The sequence below is a fragment of the Chaetodon trifascialis genome, chromosome 15 (genome assembly GCF_039877785.1).
Source record: "Chaetodon trifascialis isolate fChaTrf1 chromosome 15, fChaTrf1.hap1, whole genome shotgun sequence".
NCBI classification, from domain to species: Eukaryota; Metazoa; Chordata; class Actinopteri; order Chaetodontiformes; family Chaetodontidae; genus Chaetodon; species Chaetodon trifascialis.
This window is the reverse complement of record NC_092070.1, coordinates 5,320,649-5,342,506: the sequence shown is the minus strand read 5'-3', so window position 1 is coordinate 5,342,506 and position 21,858 is coordinate 5,320,649. Positions and strand designations below refer to the sequence as shown.

The 21,858-nt window shown below is 41.5% G+C and overlaps 2 protein-coding genes across 6 annotated transcripts in view; both read left to right on the top strand.

Annotated features, from left to right (window-relative positions):
- The window catches only part of LOC139342996 (vesicle-fusing ATPase), a 35,383-nt gene extending 32,277 nt beyond the window's left edge, over window positions 1-3,106 (top strand). For all 4 annotated transcript variants that reach the window (XM_070980363.1, XM_070980362.1, XM_070980360.1 and 1 more), the window contains one exon: window positions 1,854-3,106. In XM_070980363.1, coding sequence (XP_070836464.1) covers window positions 1,854-1,875 — 22 coding nt within the window. In that variant the 3' untranslated portion in view covers window positions 1,876-3,106. The remainder of the gene's footprint in view (window positions 1-1,853) is intronic.
- Window positions 3,107-4,790: 1,684 nt separating this feature from the next.
- The window catches only part of LOC139343282 (thyroid hormone receptor alpha), a 107,622-nt gene continuing 90,554 nt past the window's right edge, over window positions 4,791-21,858 (top strand). For both annotated transcript variants that reach the window (XM_070980813.1, XM_070980810.1), the window contains exons 1-3: window positions 4,791-5,158; window positions 5,873-5,972; window positions 19,391-19,496. The gene's annotated coding sequence lies outside the window, so the exon portion shown is untranslated. The remainder of the gene's footprint in view (window positions 5,159-5,872; window positions 5,973-19,390; window positions 19,497-21,858) is intronic.

Sequence of the window (21,858 nt, the reverse complement as noted above, 5' to 3'; positions counted from 1 at the left end):
TACTATGTAACTAGCGAGCTCACAAGTGACATTTATATGAAAATGATAGATATTAAGACTGACAAGTTGTCAAGTCAGCAATTTAACTTAGTGGTATCTGTTACACAGCATCTTCACATTTTGTTGATTAGCAAAAAGGATTGTTACATGGCATTAGAAAATGTGTACACTCAGTGTGTGTTACATCGTATACGCCCGTCCCTACCGTTGACACTGTCATTCATAATATTTTTTTTTTATGATTTATGTAATTTGTATAGCATGACATTCCAAATGACATGCAAGCATTGAATTTTTACTCCATCTTTGTTTTATTATTACAGGCAGTTTTTTGAATCATCACAGCATGCTTATAGCATTTCCAACAGGAGTGATTCTATACATTGTTATGTGTTTGGGTTTTTGCTGTATTTTCAATGTAACTTTCAGTGTTGCTCTGGAAGCAGAAAAGGCCTTTAGGTATAGGTTTCAGCAGTCGCTTGCAACAGCTCTTTGTGAGTTCACACTTAGCACAGTGCGCTAATTGTTTACTAAATGAAATTAACATATTACTAAATTAGAATGGGTCACATCTCACAAACCACACACAAGAACGCAAGTTCTTATGTAGAGATAAATTACTACTAAATATTTACATTGAGTGACTGCCAGGTTAGCTGTTTCATAGCTAACGTAATTTACTAGCATTAGCTTGCTAGTATATGACTCTTACGACTTTAGATTTGAAATGGAATAAAAGAGATATTATGATCTAAGATCGACACATCAGACCTGACACTTACTCAGTGGTACTGATGTACTGTAGATTTAAATTCATATACTTTCATACTTTCAGACTAAATTAACAACTAGCATTAATTAGCTTAGCATATTTGGATATTTCCTGCTCATTGTAAACTGCATAAATGCTGAAACACATATTTCTCTATGTGAACTATACAGTGGCCGACAAGGGCAAACGCGCCGCAAACGGCAAAACGCTGCAAACACAGGAATGATGCAAAGCCAAAAACACACAAACACATAAAACAAATGCAACAAAAAAACGCTGCAAGCTGTGTGTTTTTGGCTTTGCATCATTCCTGTGTTTGCAGCGTTTTGCCGTTTGCAGCGCGTTTGCCCTTGTCGGCCACCATAAAACTAAGCAGATGAAGAAAAACTACAGTTACAGTGACCTCCTATTATTGGATGGTGCTGCAGATGTTTCAGAGAAATGCATGATAGGTCTAGGTCTAGGTTATTGCAAGTGCGTGAATTTCCAACTCCTAAATAGCATTGATGTCAACGTCCAAGTCGTAATAACAATTGGGACACTTTTTCTTAAAGCTCTTATATATCTGACTGTGGACTTAATAAGAGAAGTGAGTGAAAAATAATTCGAAAAGGACTTTACATGCAACCTTCATACTGAATTTCCAAACAGCTGGTGCAACCCTAAGCTAGAATAGATGGCTGGAGTGAATGCTCCACAAGTCTTCTAATGCTATTTCTGAGCAGTGTGTTGGAGTGTTGAGACTTGCCATGATATTAAAATGTCAATAAAATAAATCTATTCAGTCATATGCAACATCAATAGTGCAGTAGTGTCAAGAGGTCGGTGAGTGATGGTTTTATGTTGTGGCTCTTCTTGTTTTATAGCCTGTTAAATCCTGCTCATCATTTTTTATGTTACTCAAGACAACGCCCAGCATTGTGCTGGTGCTGTGTGAGTACACTGGAGTTTGTTGAGGGTTGTTCACAGGGACCCCTCTTACATATGAATTCTGTTGGGGGGTTGGGGGAGTAACGCAACAGAACCTACAAGAAACTGAAACAAGGCTTGTCTGTCCCATTCTGTTCTTTGTTTTTTCTAGTGATCGCAGCTTCTATGAGTAGAGAGGCTGGAGGAATGAAGCAACACTCTTGCAATCAACAAGCCGCCCATGGGACAAAACAAGGAAGAGGAGGAGGAGGAGAACCCAGTGATCCATCCGTTTGTCTGTTTAACTAAATACACACCTGGTCAAAAAAGAGGAACACATGAGTCCTCTTTATCTCAGCATGTCTCACTGTCCTCCGACTCGTCATCATCAACTTCACTTCCCGACAAATCGCAGCAAACTACTGGCAGTTGTACTGTAACAAACCTGTTATCTGTAAAGAAATTGCAATAGATGATTGTAAAAAAAAGTGCTGTTTTGTGCATTGTGCGTAAAAATGACAAAAAAAAAAAGTCACGTATGTTTTTGGCTATAGTGTTTGTTGTATTTGTTGCATATCTCGTGTCCTGCTAAAGATAGTTGTTAGTGTGATATGTATCCTCACAAACACAAGCCGTAGAAACAGAGTACATCCAGACACCAAACCCCAAAGACCTTTGAATATTCCAGATGTGAAACTATGAGAGGCTTTTAGTGAATCTGTAGTGGCTGTTAAAAAAAAAAGAAGAAGCTGTTCCATGTGTAAATGTAAGCCCTTTAAATATACAGTCTGTAACTTGTTCATGTTCTGTAAATAGTATATATAGACAAAATGCAGTATATCATGAGAATCATTTAAATGATCAATCTCAAGTCTATTTCGTACTATATCAGTATGATTCTTCCTCCCTGTTGCTCCGGAGATGTTGACTTTGTAAGGTTAATAGTGAACGTAAATGTTGGATTGTTGGCCTGTCTGTCTGCGTTGAGTACAGTACAGTTCAGTCTAGCTAGTGTCGCTCTGGCATCATCAGTGTTCAAGATGAAAAATATTCAGCACTTTTAACATCAACTCAAAAGACCTTTAGTTCTGATCTCAACTTGAGCTTGTGTCCGCTCTTGTGCATGTGTGGGAGAACTAAATGCTGCATGTGTCCAGTGTGTAAGAGCGTGGGTGAGTGTGTGTTGGCAGAACATGCTTTGGAACTCGAGCATGTGTGTGTTTCAGCGTGTGTGCATCTGAATCCAGGTTTAGACAGTTGGTGGTTCATTTGTGGGTTTTTTTCTCATGTCACGTGTTCAGTGCGTATTGTCCGAAGTTCTTGTTTTGTTCTAACCACTGAGGATGTGCGTGTGTGTGTGTAAATATCTATCAACATAAAGATGTATTATTGCAATAAAAAGCACAGATGCACAGGAAAAAGAAACATCCAGCTGCTTGTCTCATTTATCTATTGATGAATCAATGATATATGCAGGTGAAACTATCAACAAAATTAGTGTTACACACAATAAATAATAGAAAAGTAATTTTCCCGCTTTTCGAAGTTGCCTGACCACCGCTAATTTCTCTGAACACCAGGTTTAGCTGATTCTGTGGGTTCTCACCATTCAGTTCATCGGGATAACAGGGTTGTGTGGAAGAGGACTGGGATCCTCAGAACGTAAAGGCCACATGGCTTCAGTGTGACAGAAAGCAGAAAAGAGAGATAAGCCCTTTTTAACATGGCTTTGCACACATCTGCATCTTAGCCCTAGGCTAACACTCCTACATAAAACTCGGGGCTACTTCTGATTCATGTGGGATTTATGAAAGCTCTGCGTTAAATATTCATATTGCGGACAGAGCCTGTGCAGGGCTGTTGTCTGCACAACACTCACAGTATATGACTACTTCACTTCCACCTCTGCTTGCTTCATCTCTGTCAAGGTACTTCCTGTACCTTTACTTCCTTTTTCTGACTACAAATCTGGACAACAGTTAGTAAATGTTTTACCTCATACTTAAGGCAGTTCCCCAGAAGTTTGCAGTAGTACATTAACTCAAGCTGTTCTACTTTAGTCAATTATTTGGAATCTATACATTTACTGTGCTACATTTCAGAGGCCAATGGTGTGCCTTTGTACTTGTATGTTCATTTTACAGCCATAATTATTTTGCTGGTAAAGATTTAGCACACAAAGCAAGAGATAGAGATCATCTTAGAATATGCATGATGTTTTCTTAAAGATTAAACAGTCAACAGTCACACCAGAAGTTCAAATTAGCTCCTCTTTGACCAACAACAGTAAAATGCTACTTATAGCCTAATTTGATTTACCAGTAATGATACAGGTTTGTACAAACTTTTAAGATGCACAAGTAAGATTTTGAATGGCAGACTTTGACCTATAGTGGAATATTGTTTAACTGCTACTTTCTTCGACCTTCATTGAAAGTATTTTTAAAATTTTGCTATTTTTGCATGTAGTACAGTGGAGGGATAAATAATGAGATCCTGTATTTAAGTAAAAGTATGGTTAGGTTCATCACTACCAGCACACTGTTACATTGTTTTCCCTCTGTCAAGTGATAAAAATATTGATTACAGCCACTTTAAAAAGTAAACAGTACTCTTTCAGAGCAGTACTGGATTATCATCATTGCTGCATTAGTATGCAAACAGCATGTTGATACTGTAGCATGTGTGGAGCTAACTTTAATACTTTATATGGGTTTGGTACATTTATTTCATGAATCACAGTGCATCATATTCTACATGAGAATCGGGCTATATGTTTTATACCTACAATCAACTGATATCTACAGCTGTCAGGCAAATGTAGCACAGTGAAATAAGAATAGTTATATAATATGATGGGAGCTAAACTCTCTGGAATGGAGTGAAAGTAGCATAAAAGTGTAATACAAACAGTACTTAGATGTTATGCACCGCAGTTTAAGCAGCTAAAGAACGTGAATGCTTTGTCCACCGCTGACAGCCACCTGTTTTGCTGTTGACTGGCTGCTGGGGGACGCGGTGTGATTCCTCTTTAAGTCTTCAGGCTCTCGGGATTACGCAACCCCGCGACAGTACTCATCTCCGACCGGTAGAGGGCGGTGTGGAGCCTGATGACGGTGATGAATCATCCCCGGCGGCAGCTCCGCTTCTCCTGACCCGCATTCACCCGTACTGTACAGGCAGGGGGGGAGGACCGAGCACAGAAAGCAAATAAACGCTGTAGAGTTCTCCTGCAGACCGTGGCCATGGCTTTGGCAGTCCCTGGCAGACACGGCGCTCCCGTCTCCTCGCACCTGATAGCGGACTGAAAGGGGGCCACCACCGGGAGAGCCATTAGCGACGCCGTTTGAGGCGCTTATCAGCTTGTATTTCTACGTATTTGTTCCTTTTCCTTCACGTGTTAATCCGGCTGTTCCTTGTTCACTGGCTTTATGTTGACGGTACAGGAGGCGGTTTTGTACCATAAGTCCAACATTGGTGAGTGTGTCATTTTGTTGCATTTGCACTATAATGAAACACAGTGGAGGCGTCTTTACGGGGCGGCGGTAGCTATACCGTGAGGGTTGTCCTCACGTCAACCCGGGCGCTGCGCCGGCCTGCGTACTGTACTGTACCAATAGGTTCATGCAAAGGAGCTTGGCCGGTGTACTGTATGTACCTGTGTGTGCCTTTTGAGACAGTGTGACCCGCATGACAGCCATGTGCTTCCTCTGTCGCTCCGCTGCGGGACGTGGGTCAGGTAGGGCTGAGTTCACGGTTAAGGTCGGAACTATATGAACGTTGCAATCAGAAACCTGTTCACCTCCACTCTGCCCTACATGGCTGTACTGTCTGGACATGTGAGAGATGACACCCCGGCAAGGTACAGAGACAGATCTTTGTGCCAAGATGCTTGCGGTTCATAGACATGTATATAGATACGCTTGATTTACTGCGCAGTCACAGTTCACATTCCGTTTCTGTGACCTGTCTAAGTAGGTCTGTGTGTGCTAAAGTGTGCTTAAAACGCTCCTGGAGACTTGATATGAATCATGCATAGGACAGCACGACATATGAAATGTGTTTGCCAGCCTATAGGTGCTCCTGCAGGCTGAGGGCTGGTGTTTTCTGTTATGTTGTGTACTGAGGTGAGAGGTGTGTGAGAGAAGGACTGTGTTGTTAATGATTTTCTTTTCTGTATTTCAATTCCAGGATGAGGGCAGCATCACCCCCTTCATTTGTGGACCAATCAGGCGTGATTGCATAACTCATTTCGGGCCCAGAGTGGCAGTTCAAGACTCCCTGGTTTAGGGTAGGTGGCCGGCACAAACATCAGAGTGGCGTGCAGGGGTTAGGCATAATGTGTGAGAAACACGAGGGGATTTCACATCAGAATGTCTGCACAACACAGCAGCGGTAACAGCTGCTCCACCAGGCGCTGTGCACGTTTCACATGAGCCGCCATCACTCCACATTTCACTCGTGAGCAAGAAATATTCCCCAGCTGAAGGTGACTTTTGACCCATTTCTCATTCGTCTTTTCGCCGACAATCTTCAAGTCCGGTCAAGATGTGTCAAACATTTCCGGAGAGGTGGACAAGATGGAAAAGCCTCGCGTAACCAGAACTGAGTGTAGAACAACAATGAATGTGGAACCAGAAGTGATATTTCCCAGTAGTGCAGAAGAGTGGCCTGCATAAAATTACACGGGAAGCACTCTCACTCAAGTTGTTTACAAGAGCTTCCCCCAGTAACCCAGTTAGGATTAAGGTAGCCGGTGGTTTTTATTAGTTTTCAGAAACCTTTCAAAGATTTATTAGCCTCTGCGCGTCCTTCCCTCAGACTTGTTTTCTTGGAAGAAAAATATTGGTCTGAGTGGGCCTAATTTCTTTTTAAAGCAGCTTTACAAGCAGTGTCACAATGCTAAGATAAGTAAAGCAAAAATTGCAGCTGATATGTGTTTGACACCTCTCAGGATGACTGGAATGAATCACAAACCGAAGAAAGTCCACGCAGGAATACTCACGTATGTATGTATACATTCATACAAAGCCGTAATCTCAGCCTGCAGCCAGACGTGACCTCCTTTGACGTCTGTTGCTAACACCCTCCTCCCCCTCCCCTCAGTTGCCATAGCTCATTGCTGCGAGGCGGTGTCCTGGTTTTCCGAGGTTGAGGCTTAATGTATAGAGAGCGGGGGGGGGGGGGCGGGGGGGGGTGAGAGGGAGAGGCAGGAAAGAAAACCAGTCTCTCTCCCCATGAAAATCAGTTACATAACAAGCGCTGTGGAGGCAGCCGCTAACCCAGTCTCTGAGGTCCCACGGCCTGCTTACATCACAGAGGTATAGACTGAGGGGAGGAGGGGCTTTCACGCAGATATCCAGTTAGCTTTGCACACTAATTTAATTTGATATGAGTATCTACATCTAACCCACATACTCCAGTTTAGGCTTTTTACTTCAGCCCTCTGTGTTGTGCAAGTGAAGGATTGCTTGTCAGATGCTAACAGTTAGCATTTATCCGTATGTAATGTTTGACCACACCAACATAGGACTGCAGCAAGTATTTTCATGGCCGACTATTCCACTCATTAGTTATAGCTAATAGTTAGCCAGAGCCTATCCCAGCTGTCAACGGGCGAGAGGCGGGGTACACCCTGAACTGGTCGCCAGCCAATTGCAGGGCAGTGATCAATTACCCTCTCACTGAAATCAGGCATGTTCCTGACAAGTTTTCTCTCCATGGAAAGCAAGGCCAATGATACAGTTGCTAGCCATGTTGATCTTGCAGTCTCCTGAGTCCCAACTTGTGCACGCGCTGTGCGTATTGTCTGAGCACGCATCAGTGCGTATGACGAAATCACATTGGGGCAAGCCCTCCTGGAGCCCATAGAAATTAATTGTAGGGTCCAAAAACTGAAAAAAAAAAAAAAAAAAAAAAATCTCAACATGTAAGTCTATGAGAGTGCCTGGGGCGATTTTCAATCTGACTGAAATCGCCCCGAGGGGTCGGGGCTTCTGGTTAGAAAGTGATATTCAGGCTGCTGAAGTCACAGCAATATTCAGGCTGCTGATTGGACAATAATATTAAGACTGAGACCGGCAAAATAAACTATTTTCTCTCTCTTTTTCTCGTGTGGCTTAAGGAGGGAGTGGCACTATCGCCACTATGGGCCAGCCGCCCCTGGTTATTCTATTGATTGATTGATTAAAGTGTCATAAAAGTGATAAAAAAAACATCAGAATGTACCAGAACTGACAGTGACAAATAATTCAATTTGCATTGATACAGAACTGGGAAAAGCAGCAAATAGTTACTGTTTAGAAGGTAGAACCAGTATGTTAGTCGGTTATCACAGTTGTCGATTAATTATGTGTCAAAGTTTAGGGCTGCAACTAATGATTATTCTCATCACTGATTAGCCTGTCGATTTTTTAATTTATTTATTGATGAGTTGTTTACAGGATAAAAGTCAAAAAGGAAATTTTTTTTGCGCTATCACAAGATATTTTTCATGTTGTTTTGGCATGTTAGCATTTTCACGACTGCTGCCTTTTAGCAGCTACTCCCAAAAAGTAGCAGAAATATATCTTATTTTTTTCACCCAACAGTAATAATCAATTTTCATCAAAAAGCCCTCAAATACAACCAGTAAAGGGTCAACTATTGTATACGGGATCCACCTGGGGGTAGGGGTAATAGCGGAGTCCTTGATCGAGCTGCGAGCTGATTGGACTAAACCTCCAGCAGCTTGTCTGAGCTGGAGTTGCAGGGACAGCAGGAGTCTCTTCTTCTCCAGCTTCTTTAAATTCAGTTTATTTAACATGGCATGATGTAGAAAATGTTTGTGTCTGTGTGTCTGTGTCTGCTCTGGTAAAGTGTTTCCACTCTGCTGCTTGAAGTTGAGCGTTGGGTCGTACAGCCATGTTCCCTTTGCTTGCTGTATGTCTGCTGCTTTAGAGCCTCACACTGCGCAGTGTTAACGTCTCACATGACAGCAAAGAGTAATCAACAGCAACTCCCCACAGCGCCCCCCGCTGCATGTCTGCTGTAGATGCACTGCCTTTACTTTATTACGGCCCTGTGCTAAAACCAGAGATAAAACTTGTCTCGCTATGTCAGTGTATCTCTTTATCTTGTTAAATCTTGTCATTTAATCAAATGGACAACCCTTTCTCGTCATAACACGATAGGATGGCGTGTTGTCACAACAAGAAACTTGTGCTTAAAAATGACTTAAACGATGAAGTGATGGTGACGATAATGGAATTGGATTTTTTTTTTGTTCATTGACAAGTCGATCAATCGACATAATGTTTTAAAGCTACACCAAAATGACAGCACCAATACAAAAACATCCTCGGTTTCCCGCGGTATGTATTTTAGGGCATTTCTACTGTGTGAGATGGGGATGAAAAGCCGTACAGATAGGTTGTCACTCTGATTTTTGCAGTGCTGACTGTATTAGAGACACCATCAGTGCGGCGGTGGATGTTTAAGAAACTGTTCCTTTATTACATTTCACTCCGGACTAACTCATGTCATACTCCAGCTGATAAAACCTTTGAATTCAGTCTCTGAATTTTCTGTTCTGCCAACCGCATTATTTAATACCATCTTCTCCAATATGACCATCCTTTGTATGCACTGAAGTATGTTTATTCATTTCTCTAACCGAGCTCAGTAGCAAAGAACATTCTTTTACACGCCACTGTTTGCCTGACACATGCGAGCTGCTTCTGAAACAAAAAGAGGTCTGTGCCACTATAGATCATCAGTGTTGGTAAATACCCTGTGAAATTGAAAACATGTGGTGATGATAAAGTTATGCTGCCCTGTCATCCCAAATTTCTTCGGTAAATCTACTTTAGTGTGTCCATGGTGCCGAGAGTAAGCCACTTAGCTGAATATTCCTGCCCACTGGAAAAACACACCCTGCCACAGGAAAATGGGTCTTGAGGTAAGGAGATATAGCCAGGAGGCTTGGGCAGAGCTGCCATGACGTACAACAGAGGGCAAAATGGAACCAGGAACTTCGGTCTCACGGTATACGTCTTAACCACGAGATCGTCAGGATGCCTGTGCAACAAGGCTAGCTAAGCAATTAGGTTAAGAATGTAGGTAAAGGAATGTCACGGATTCATGAGTGCCTCTGAAGACTTTAGCTAGCTGTTGATGTGTGACTGACTGACCTAAGCTAGCTACAGTATAGGAGTTTTCTCTATTCGTGCCGTTATGTTTTAGCATGTCATGGGTTAACGTTTAAATGATTTCATCACTGACCCGTTTGTTCTTCAGCTATAAATACTTTTGCTTATTGTCTTGGTTGTACTTTTAACTCTTGACCAAATTTGAGGAATCTGTGCCGGTTTGTTTTTATTGAAAAAAAGAGTATTGGCCCATGTATTGTTAACATCTTTTTGAATTCTCCAAGAGCTACATAGGTATCAGCCTCAGAAATCCACTAATATTCAGGCTGTAGTTTAATTTCAAGAGAAAAAATAAGAATTTCTACTAGTAGAAGACATATTTGTTGCTTCTTCTTTTGATCCCGTTCCACTTGTGGTGTGATGTCAAAGTGCACCTCCACAGGTGATGTGATGTATGTGTTGGGTGTGGACTGACTGTGCTTTATCTCACCCTCTATCTAAGCTGTGTTGCATATGTTAGGGTGTGATACATTACACCTTTATCATTGTCGTTGCTACATGGTGTCAAGTGACTTTGCACGTCATTCCCATTGTACTGTAATTCCGCCCAGCTTCAGCCTGAGCTGAGCTGTAATCAGCCAGAAGTACTAGAATGACTTAGGAGAATGTAGGGAGATTTGGGGAGATTCATTGGACAAGTATTCTGTAATCACCACTTGTGGCCACTGTTCAGCAAAAGTTCCAACTTCATATTCATATTGATCAGTATCGATATTTATCATGATATATAATTCAATAATGCTGATCATGACCGAAGCCTGAAGAAACGTGACGCTTCATTAATCAAACTTAACAATATAGTTTTTGTTAACATGAAAATTAGAATAACACAAACGTCTGTGGAGCTGAGGAAATTTTTGCTTTGCTATATTAAAGCTAACACTTTACAAAGCCAACTCTGATATGTGATGGAACCTAGGAAAACCCGCTGGCACTTTTCCAGGAAAACGTGAAAATAGGACGAAAGTCAAAATATTGGTGAAATTGGGTTTTCATTAAATTGTTATTTTACATCTTGTCTATCATTCCTGAAAATATCTCGTTATTTAAACGTTATTTAAATTAGGAACGCTGTTTGTCGTTATCTCCTACGAATGAAAAACAAACAGTGCATGAAATCCGCCCCTAACTTGTTAGTCTGCATAGCCTACAAAGACGGTTTATCTATCATAGTTAGGATGTGTGAAAAGTAATGGAAATGCGTGAGTGTAAACCACATAACTTGAAGACGAAGTCATATTAATGCGCATTTTCACTCCAGTCTTATGTGAGCTACGCATCAAAACATAATTTTGACACCGCCGTCAGATGCTACGAGATACACACGCAGAGATGTCGATGCTTCAGAGACAGAGAGAGTTTGAGGTAGCTGGTCGTGTTCTGATTTAGAATCAGTAGCAGGTTGTTGCTTTGCAGCTCAGTGCTTTTGTGCTGAAGGTTGTCAGGCACATTAGCTGAGTCCACAGTGAACTGCTAATATGTTCAGTTCCTTTTCTTTACTCTTCATGTTGTGAAACTCACCAAATGCCTGAAGTGGTTTTCACAATGAGCAGCATGTTCAGATGCCGTAACAGGCTCTTCATTTTACAGAGTAGGAAAATGCTCAGTGTTTCCTCTTTCCAGTTGAACTTCCCACAACTTTAATTTCACTTCAAATGGTCTCACATTAGAAAACAGAGGGCTGAGAAGCTCTGAGAGGTTTCTGGTAATGTCCACCACGCAGGTCAAAGCACACAGACACAATCACTGAGTTTCCACTTCAGGTTTTCCTTCATCCCCATGAACTATTGCAGACAAACTGATACTTAGGAGCAATTTTGCTTAGCTAAAGCTCCGATACAGCGTGATCCATCACAAAACGGAGATGAAACAGATGGAAGGTGTTTCTGTCTGTTACTATTTGTTTCTATATTAACCTGTTAATGTTTGTTTGTCTGTCAAAACGGACACAAATCTGTTGGAGATGGCAGATTTAGCTAACACTTAATAGTCGAGATTAGGTCTAAGAGATACTGGGTTATAGCATAACTTTATGGAGTTAAACACTGTACATACCAAGTGGGACATTTTACAGTGTAAACATCTACTTGTCAGTGCTCTGTGGTCAACAACATTTAATAGACATCTGTTTCTAAATCGTTATCTAAACTGGCTACATCTAAACCAGATGCAATAACTTCATATCGGCTGATATAATGGCCTGTCTAATTTAGTAGTCTAGCTGGAGTTCTGACATTTCTGAATTGATCAAAATATAGTACAGTTTTTAAATGGATAAAAATCAATCTTCAATAAGTTAATGAACAGTATTTTGCTTTTGTGTAACTACTGTTCTGTTTCTGATCTTACTTTGCTAACAAAGCTCTTTGGAATAATAATGTGGTTTTGGACTGTTGGTGTCTGAATTTTGGTATAAAAAAAATGAAAAAAGCTTTGATGTCATTACTCTGGCCTTTGGGAAAATAGGGTCAAAAGTCAAAAAGGTCCTCAGAGAGAGAGAGAGAGAGACAACGCGCTAGCAAGAGCTCATCACTTCAACAAAGTCTCAGAAGTGCAACCACATCGGCAGATGCAAGACCCGAGTTTGCTGAAGACGTGGTGGCTGTGTGCGTGCAGTCAGATATTCTGCTAGAAAAAAAGGAAAAAAGCCCGTCCGTTTCTTGTCAAGCATAGTAAACAAGCAGGAGCATTGACAGCAGCCTCCGTCAGACTCACTTACCCAGAGTGCTCGAGCTGCGTGCGGAGGCTGTCCTGCAGAACATCCGTTTGGGTGTCACATCAAATTCATTGATGTTCATTCAATTTTCTCATTGAATTGCGGAAATTTGATTCATCCCCCGCGTAATTAGACATTCTTTCTGATGACAAAAAATGCTGACATTGTAAAACACTGACTTCAGAAATGTTGAAACTAAAAAAAACTTACATTATGGAAAAATTGTCATTTCTTTAAGAGTACAGAGAGAAAAGTTTTATTGGATTTGGTCCAAATGGACTGCCTATACAAAACCTGTAAGATCTGATTTCACTTGACGTTATTTGTACTTTGTGACAATCCATTCTTCATTTAAAATACTTTTGTGGGTACCACTTGTATAAGAATTTTTGAAGATTTTTTTGTTTTTATTTGTTTTCACTGAATGTGAAACTGAGAGGCCTCAGGATGTGAGCTCCCCCGGTTCTGTTCACTGAATATAGTCACTTGAAAGACTCAAAAATATCTTGGAAGAGCAACATGGAAAAGACACTTGGACTTTCTGAAACTACCCCCATCTAATTATCAAGCGGAATGGGGTGGTCAAACCAAAGGAAAAGATATTTTAGTGGTCCGGGGAAGGATTGAAAGTTGTAAATGAAAATGTAAATATTTGCTTTTCCAAATAAAAAGAAAATATCAAAAAAAAAAAAAGAAACTGAAAAAAACTGTATGTGACTAGGTAACTGAGAAGGGAGGAGGGGCAGAAAACGAAGGGGAAAGAGATAAACAGCGCTGAACCTAAACTTAGGGATGGCTGATTGAAGTCACCACCTGGTGTGCTGCACTGTACATACTGTCTGACTGAGAACAATATAAAACAGGCTGTGCAGCTCTTACATTTGCTCTCACACACACACACACACACACACACACACACACACACACACACACACACACACAAGGTATTATGGAGCCTTGGGGCACTTCCTTGATACTAGTTTCTTTGGAATGTTCTTTTCTGTCAGGGCAGAAACATCTTTATGAAAGGCAGCACTGATTCAATTAGTGTGAGACACAATGCATCCCCCACCCAGAAAATTATCAGTCAGCCAGGGACAATCCTCCCTCAATCTGACAGGAAGTGACTCGGAAAGAGGTCTTAAATCCAGCTTGAGGATCGCCAGAAGTTTCTTGACATGTCATTTTAGGACCACGAAACAGCGCTTTAATTAGTTGTTTTAATGTTGTATTACTTCAGTGTTTTAAAGGAGGAGGGAAGGAGTATGTACTCAAAACATGAGCTATGAGCAGAACACATTAACAACTGCAATCATGTATGGAACGAGTTTTAATAAGCGGATGCTTGAGTTTGAGGACATGCTGAACCCCTGAAGGGGTGCCAGAGTAGGGCAGGGCACATTAATTAACCAGAGAGTGTCTTTTCTCTGGAGTCTGTTTAGTATGTCCTCACTGATTTCCACCATTGTTGCTGCGGTTACTTTTCTTGGCCTATCCTGTACCTTGACAGGCACAACCAGTTCACCAACAATGGAACATGGAGTAAAACAATCAATGAAAATCATTTGAAGGGAGAACGGAGAGATTTTCACAAGATGGACTGTGTTTGCCTTTGCTCAATGAAAAAAAATTGGACACAGTACTGAGCTGTATATAAGGCCGAGAGACAGAGACAGACTGGAAATGTAAAGAAGGCAGCATGCTATCCACCAGCCACTGTGCCCATCGATAATGTGGGATAAAGACAGGATGATATAAAAGGGGATTTGGAGGCTATTATCTTGAAAACAGGCCAAGGACCTAAAGATATTAAGTCTGAAAGAGAGCAGATACTTGAATTTGTCTTGGAAAATATAAACCCTGCTGCAGGCCTGGAATTAAGTCATTTTCAGGGCATGGCCACTTTGACCTTTGACAAATAGAAATTTATTGCGGCATCGTGGCCAAAATGAAGAGCATCAAAACCAAAAACAATTGTACAATGACAAAAAGTGATAATTACATCTTATGGAGAGAAGGTAAACGCACTGACAGACGGAGGAGGTCACATGGTACGGAGGAATATTAGCTGGTTCTGGGTGAATAATTGCGAAGGTTAAGCATAAAAGGGAAGCTGAAAAAACAGCGAGAATGCTGAGCTTTCAGATTTCATCAGGAGTCATGTCAGCACATCATGTGCAGGAAAGTAGTTTAAGATACGTACACAAAAGGCAACCATTTACCATTAAATCTCTGCTTTGAATGCACTGTGCCTCCGACGGCATGTACAGAGTACTGAGACCTGACAAGTACCAAAAGGTGTGTCAGAGTCATAATCTTGTTTTCTCAGTCTGATAGTATCAGCTGTACACCAGCGCTGTCAAACCCAGCTCTACTGGTTCTTTTGTGCAATTTGGTATCCTTCATCTGAAAGGGAGTGAGATAAAAACGAGAAAAAAAGTCATTTTCCTGATGTTATTTCCCATCTTCATGTCTCTCTTTTATTGGTAAAAACACAATCAGTGTCATGCTGTTGAGGCATGGCACCTCGGACATCACAAATACAATTTTATCAAATCCAGGGAGAAGTAATGCATCCACCCACCGCTCTCCAGCATTTTTAGCTTTACCACTGATGGGCCAAGGGGATGCTAAACTTCATAACTGTTTGTCCATGTGTCGCCCTTCATATCTCACACACTCTTGATTAAATTAACTCAAAGCTCGAGGAAGTTATGCATCTCTTCGATGTGTTTCCAAAGCTTTTAAATTGCAGAGATTGGCCCAAAGGGGGGCGTTGCGTTAATTTGTTTGTTCACCCACTCATCACATGTAGGATCCCAGACGCCGCCGATCAGACCTGATTAAACAAATCTCACTGGTCGTGAGGGACAGAGCTGGCAGGCATTCAGGGAGGAGTGAAAGAAACAATTTACAAAGTATGCAGCAAAGTTCTGGGGCTATAAAAGAGGTCAACTAACCAGAACTAAACTGGGGGCTATGATAAACATAACAAACAGTGGATGGAAGTACACAAACCAAACTGAACACAAAAGTTATGGCTGATCAGAATATTTTAGGAACAAAAGGGGCCAAACACTACCGACTAAACTATGAATAAAACCAACCAGGACAATTCATCTCACACAAAAGTGCTAAAAAATGAATATATTCTGAAGAAAAAAACTAAATTTCTAAACTAAAAATCCCATTCCCCCATAATGCACTTTGATCAGGCACTTCTTATACTTACCAGCACTATTAGAGCAGCTTAAGACACACTTAACTCTGACAAAATGCTGACTGTACAAAAGTGAACCAAATGTTTTCTCTACAAATAGAATCTGACGTGCTGCCAAAAAAGCTTGTATGATGTATGAAACAAAGCCTTTGTCTCTCTGGTTATCTCTCATCAAAGTAAACTTGGAGAAAACAGATCATCAAGTGTAAACTATGAAGAAGAAAAGGTGTTTGCCTGAGGTTTAATGACATCTGTGCGGCAGCAGACAGGACGGCACTGCTGGTGTGTGACGGCATGTTTGCTGTTCCCTCTTGCCGTTCCTCCTCCCTCCATCTCTGGCTCAGTTTCTGCGCAGTCTCTCTCTTTCTTTGGAGCATCTCTCAGGGGGCTTGTATTGTTTTAGGGGATAAGAGGAAAGACCAAAAAAACACTGCGTTAGTGGGATGAGAGAGACTTTCTAACAAGCTCTCGGTCCTCCGGGGAGGACTCTCGCTCACACACGTACACAAATGTTCTCAGAGAGTAGACACAGATCCGAGGACTGCGACACACGCGCGCGCACACACACACACACACACACACACACACACACACACACACACACACACACACACGGACTCTCTGCCCTATGGAGAGAGGAACAGAGACCGGTGTTAGGAGTGGCCACAACAGGAAGTGGTCCAGGGATTACATTAAAAGGATGGACTCCCTGCTCAGAATGAACTTTTGCAGCGAGGTCGAGGCCTTTACTCCTTCCCTCAGGGGGGTTTGGAGGTCTTGTACAGTAAAGCTTGCATCAGGACTTTTGAAAGAGTATTGTCCTGGAATCCTGCCGGTCTCAACATCTAAGCTAGATGGGGAAGAAAGGAGAGTGGAGAGAGAGAACCTGCGCAGGGAGTCGACATCAAGAGAGAGGCAGACTTAAATGAGGGAAGCGGGGCAGGTTGTGTTGTAGATGTGGATCCAGTGTTGGATCCAGAGAGGAATTACACTCAGCTGGGTCTAATGGACTTTATTTTTTGATCTCATTACCTCTGAAGTTTGCATTGTCAGGGTTAGGTATGTTTTCAATTTAAAACATTAGAAACAACATTACAGGAGTGCTTAAGTCCTGCTGCGGGTGAACTGGTTTTGTCACCCAGCTTCAGCTCAACCAGTCGCCACACATTTTTCATCATCCCACTCTTTGATCAGTGTCAGTGTAATTGCAACACAGCATTCCCAAACTTACAATCGAAATGGTATTTGGAGCTCTTCCAGCTCTGTTTCCTCACTTATCATATGAGCAGTGCACGTGCAGGCTAACCTGAGCAGCATGGTCCAGCTAACAGCCTGCAAGGTTGGATCTCCCCCATTTCAGTGTTTTTGATCTGAGTGTGCAAAGACATACATTTGATTAGAAGGTATTAAGCTAATCACACAGTAATTATTGTGTTCATTATGTGTGCGAACTGTTTGGTAGAGAACATTCAGTTCAGGATGAACCCTACAGTATTACACCACGAGCTAGCACCCTCTGGCTTCTTGCACTTTTTGGTTGCCTTTCATTTGGGCTGAGCTCAGTGATGGTTTTGTTTGCAGTTTCCTTTAGTTTGTTCGTTTTTGGTTAATAATTGATTAGTCCATAAAATGTCAGAAAAATATCCATTGCAGTTGAAATCCTATTGAGATAACAGCTTAAGGAAGTGACAAGTCACGTAGAAGTGTCAGTCGTCAGGGCTGGAAATGACACATGGTCTGACTGACTGGTCAGGTTCAGGCCAACCTGATGTTTGTTTAGTAATTTACACATTTTTTTGAATTTCTGGTGCAGGATTTGCCTCAGGCCAGCGTCTTCTCACGGCTCGTCACGTACGCCACATCATTAACACCCAAAGTGTCATTAGTTAGTAGATTAAACGTGCTCTCAGTTTTCATTAAGCGCACTGGGTCAAAGCTGAAAGCCGATATTCAAACGGAGGGCTGAAGGAAAGGTCTTATGGCGGCTGTTTTGACAAGAATTGGGAAATTCTTTCTGATATCAGAGCCATGTGATGTGACTTGAGGCATGAGTTGACCCTCTTATAAATAGTCTGAACATTCAGATCGTACGTAGGTTCTTTTTCTCTCCCCTTTCATGTAAACTGAATCAGCTTAACAAGTGTAACAAAGACACACACACACACACACACAAACAAACACAGTCTTGTCTTATATATATACTCCAGCGTCACATAATTTCGTACAAATGGTATAAAGCTGAAAGAGCCAGTGTCCCATGGTGAATTTAAAGTGATACTGAGGTAGGATCAAGGGCTACCCGGGCTTTGTGTACTCCACATCTATAAGGTTTGACCTCTAAACTTGATGCTATGTTAATGAAATTCTGCCTCTCTGAAAGCGGAGGGACACGTATTGACTTTGCCTTTTCATTTCTTTCTTTAGTTGATCCAAAAACCAACAAATTCCAGTGGTTTCTGTTTCAAAGAAAATAAGGATAATATAATTTGATTTGATTTGCAATTTTTTGGGCCAATCCTGAAATTAAGATTCCAGCTTTGATTTCTTTTGATAAAGTACACCACAGGCTTGATTTGTGCTCTACATATACTTTTAAAGACATTACGTTTGTATCATGCGGAGAACTCCGTTAATCTGATGCATCAGCTGGTTTGTTGCACAGAACAATCTGAGAAGTCGTCCTTAGAAACTGTTTGGAAAATGGCAGGTGATTGGAACTGCTTTACAAGCTGCCATTGGTATTTTTGAAAGAACAGTTGTGCTGTCTTTACATAAGGGTTTTCAGAGAGTTGTTGACTGCAGTCAAACTCCAGCTCAGACAAACTGCTGGAGGTTTAGTCCAATCAGATCGCAGCTCATTTGTAAACAGCCTCTCAGAGCCAATGGAGGACTGGATTTTATTATTTCACCTATCCAAAGGTTGGTCCCGTCTACATTACTTGACCCATTATTGGTTGTATTTGAGAGCTTTTTGACGAGAATTGATTGTGAATTAATTTTTCTATAGCTGCCTGTCGCTCCTCATTGGATGCTGATTGGTAGGAACAACTGTCATGTTGCCACAAGTGCATAACTTGAAGCCTAGCAAGATGAATTTGCATCTCGCATGACCTCACATGATCTCATGTAATCCCAGCATTTTACAAATCCACCTGCCTTGCATGGTAAGAACTCTGTCACGATGCTGCTCAAGCTAGCATTAGCTTCACAGACGGAGCAGATGAGCTACTCCTCAGTACGTAATGATTCAGTTTCAAGGCGATCAGTGTAAACAATGCTATAATAAACATGAAAGTTTAATGGGGATATTCTGATGACCCTGTCCAACGGCTACCTGCCGTTTATTTTTGTCAACTAATGAGCTACCTGCTAGCTAGCGAGCTAGCCATTTGACCATATAGGCCAAGCAAGACTCACAAATTAATGCTGTTTCTCAACAGCAAACAGATTTTACAGTGTTTATTTCTCAACAGAATTGAGCATATTAACCAGCCAAATATATTTCAACTTAATCTACCTCAATCCATTTTGGCACATTTTCAGTAAACTAGATCTAAGCTTATTTTCTTTTCATCATCTTTCAGATTTCCGAGACTGGCATATGAACTGGACATCTATTTCATTGAAGGCACTCTGACGTCTGATGTTCGTGTCAATGAGGAAGACTGGCCTCCATCTTCATACCACCAGGTTGGTTTTCTTCTCTTCATCATCACAGTTGATTGTGGTAGCATGTTGACCGGTTGCCAGACCCTGCTCTCTCAAACCTCTGCCCTCGATGAATTCACCAAAAGCCATCAGTACTCCAGTTGTGTCACCTCAGTCACCTGCACTGCTGCGCAGATGGTCTCCACTTTGAGACTCTCATATTTTCTGTGCCTCAAAACACATCAACTTTTCAACAGTAGGGTGGAAAAGCTTATTAAAATGATTTACATGCAGGTAGTCACGAAGAAATACCGGAACCATGCTAAAAGTGCAGTGTACTACATCACTAACATCTAATTGAAGACTTCATCTGACAACGTAGGTGTGAAATCGTGTTCAGTAATTATAAGGAAAAGCTGGTTGGAGAAAGATTGAATGAAAACAAAACATTCATTCAGTCAGTCACTCACACACACACACACACACACACACACACACACACACACACACACACACACGTCTGCACACATACAAATGGAATTCCCACCAGTGTCATATGATGCAGCTAATTTTCTCTATCCTGCACATCTGTGACACAGTCTGCGCTCAGATTCTGTTGTTTCAGGCAGAAACTGTAAGTGAAATGATCATTTTATTAGTCAGTTGGATAATTGTATCAAGCCCTGCAGGGCACAGCATGCAGCAGTAAGTTCACAAAAGAACAAGAAAGGTATTCTTCTTAGTCAGGAGACACAAGCCTTTAGGCCTTTTGATCTTACATAGATCTTTTTAATTACTGAGGCATGTTTTAGCGTGAGCTTATCTGCCTTTCCTTTTTTTTTTATTGTCCCCTTTTATGCTCTTTTCTTATCCACATAACAAAACATGGAAGGACATAAGCGTCAAAACATCACTGTTGGGGTTCTCACGTCTTATACAGAGTCACAAGCTTTATTAGGGATGTCAGTGGTCAACTGTTAATTGATTAACCACTGAGAATCTCAAGGACCCGTTACACATGTCAGACTGTAGGTTAATTTGCATACACTCACAGTGTGATGCACTCCGGTGTGAGGCCATCACCCAGTGGGTGTTCCGAAACACTGCCGGTCAGCGCGGCAGAGGGGAGGGATTCAGCCGGAGAACGTTATACCATCGAGAGCTACTGTGACTAAAGGCACCGAAAAACTCTTTGAGGAGAACAGGGATGAGCTAAAGGTTAATTTTGGAGTTTGAATTTTACGCTAAAATGACAAATGCTAAATTTGAGTTGTTCCTGGTTAAAGGATCCACTGAAATAACAAAAAGGTCTTTGTCTGTAAGGATCCTTTTCATAATGTTGTCAGACACTGAGAATAACCATCTGAGCCTGTCAGTGGCCATTATTTAAGTGAGTGTAAAATGAACCATTACAAACATTTCTACTGTACATCTTCTGTATCCACCCTGTCTTTGTGTAAACTGTTTTCTAGTGATTGCTTCCTTACTCAGAGCCAGTAAAGGCCTCACCAGGTTCTTCTCTTCTTTTAGTACTGTTTGCTCTGCCAGGTTACCCAGGCACAGTACCGTAAGCCTCCTGGCTCCTTCAAACCCAAGAGTCTCTGTCATGACTTCACAGAACAATTTCCAGTACAATTTTAGGCGGCTCTAAAATAAATGTGTGTGGTCTGCAGCCAAATGTCCACTCAGCTGCCAGCAAGGTCGCTGTGTGAAGAGCTCTCTCCTCTCTGAGTGATAAAAAAACGAGTTCAGTCTTTCCAGCAGAACTCCTTCCACCTCCATGAACTGGTGGATGTATGCTGCACCTTGCACGTTACACCGTTTGTCAGCTCAGTTTCCCATTTAGCTTTGATATACAGAGCTGAGCCTCCTCTCGGTTCCACTGCTCCGTGGTAGACTGCTGATATTATTCTCAATTTATTTTTGCTTTTATTATTTTGGTTACTATTTTGTTCACGTCAATGGAAGCCTTTTCATAGTAATGCCTCCGCTGTGAGCAACGACAAACAAACAAAGCTTGACGTTTTTTCTCTTTTTGTCCCTTTTATTTATTTATAAAGGGCAGCACACTTTAATCAGCATTTCTGTAAATGCACTTGTGTTAGCCAGCTGGCTAGTTTTCAACTGCAGTCCTTTGGCAGGATGCTATAAAATCTGTTCTTAAGGTCATTGTTTTCCTTCAGAGGCCTCTCATTTTTAACTCTCATTTATGTTTTATCCTTAAAGCAAACCAAGCTTCCAGTGTATGTTGGATAATGTAATTGGATTGATCCTGTGCTTCATTTTCCCAAATAGTTCTCTTTCTGCTATTTAACGCTGTACTTGATACTTGTGAATGTGTTTTTCTAAACCTTTCTGTTATGTGGTAGAATTTGGGTGACGTAAACATATCCTCACTTTTGTC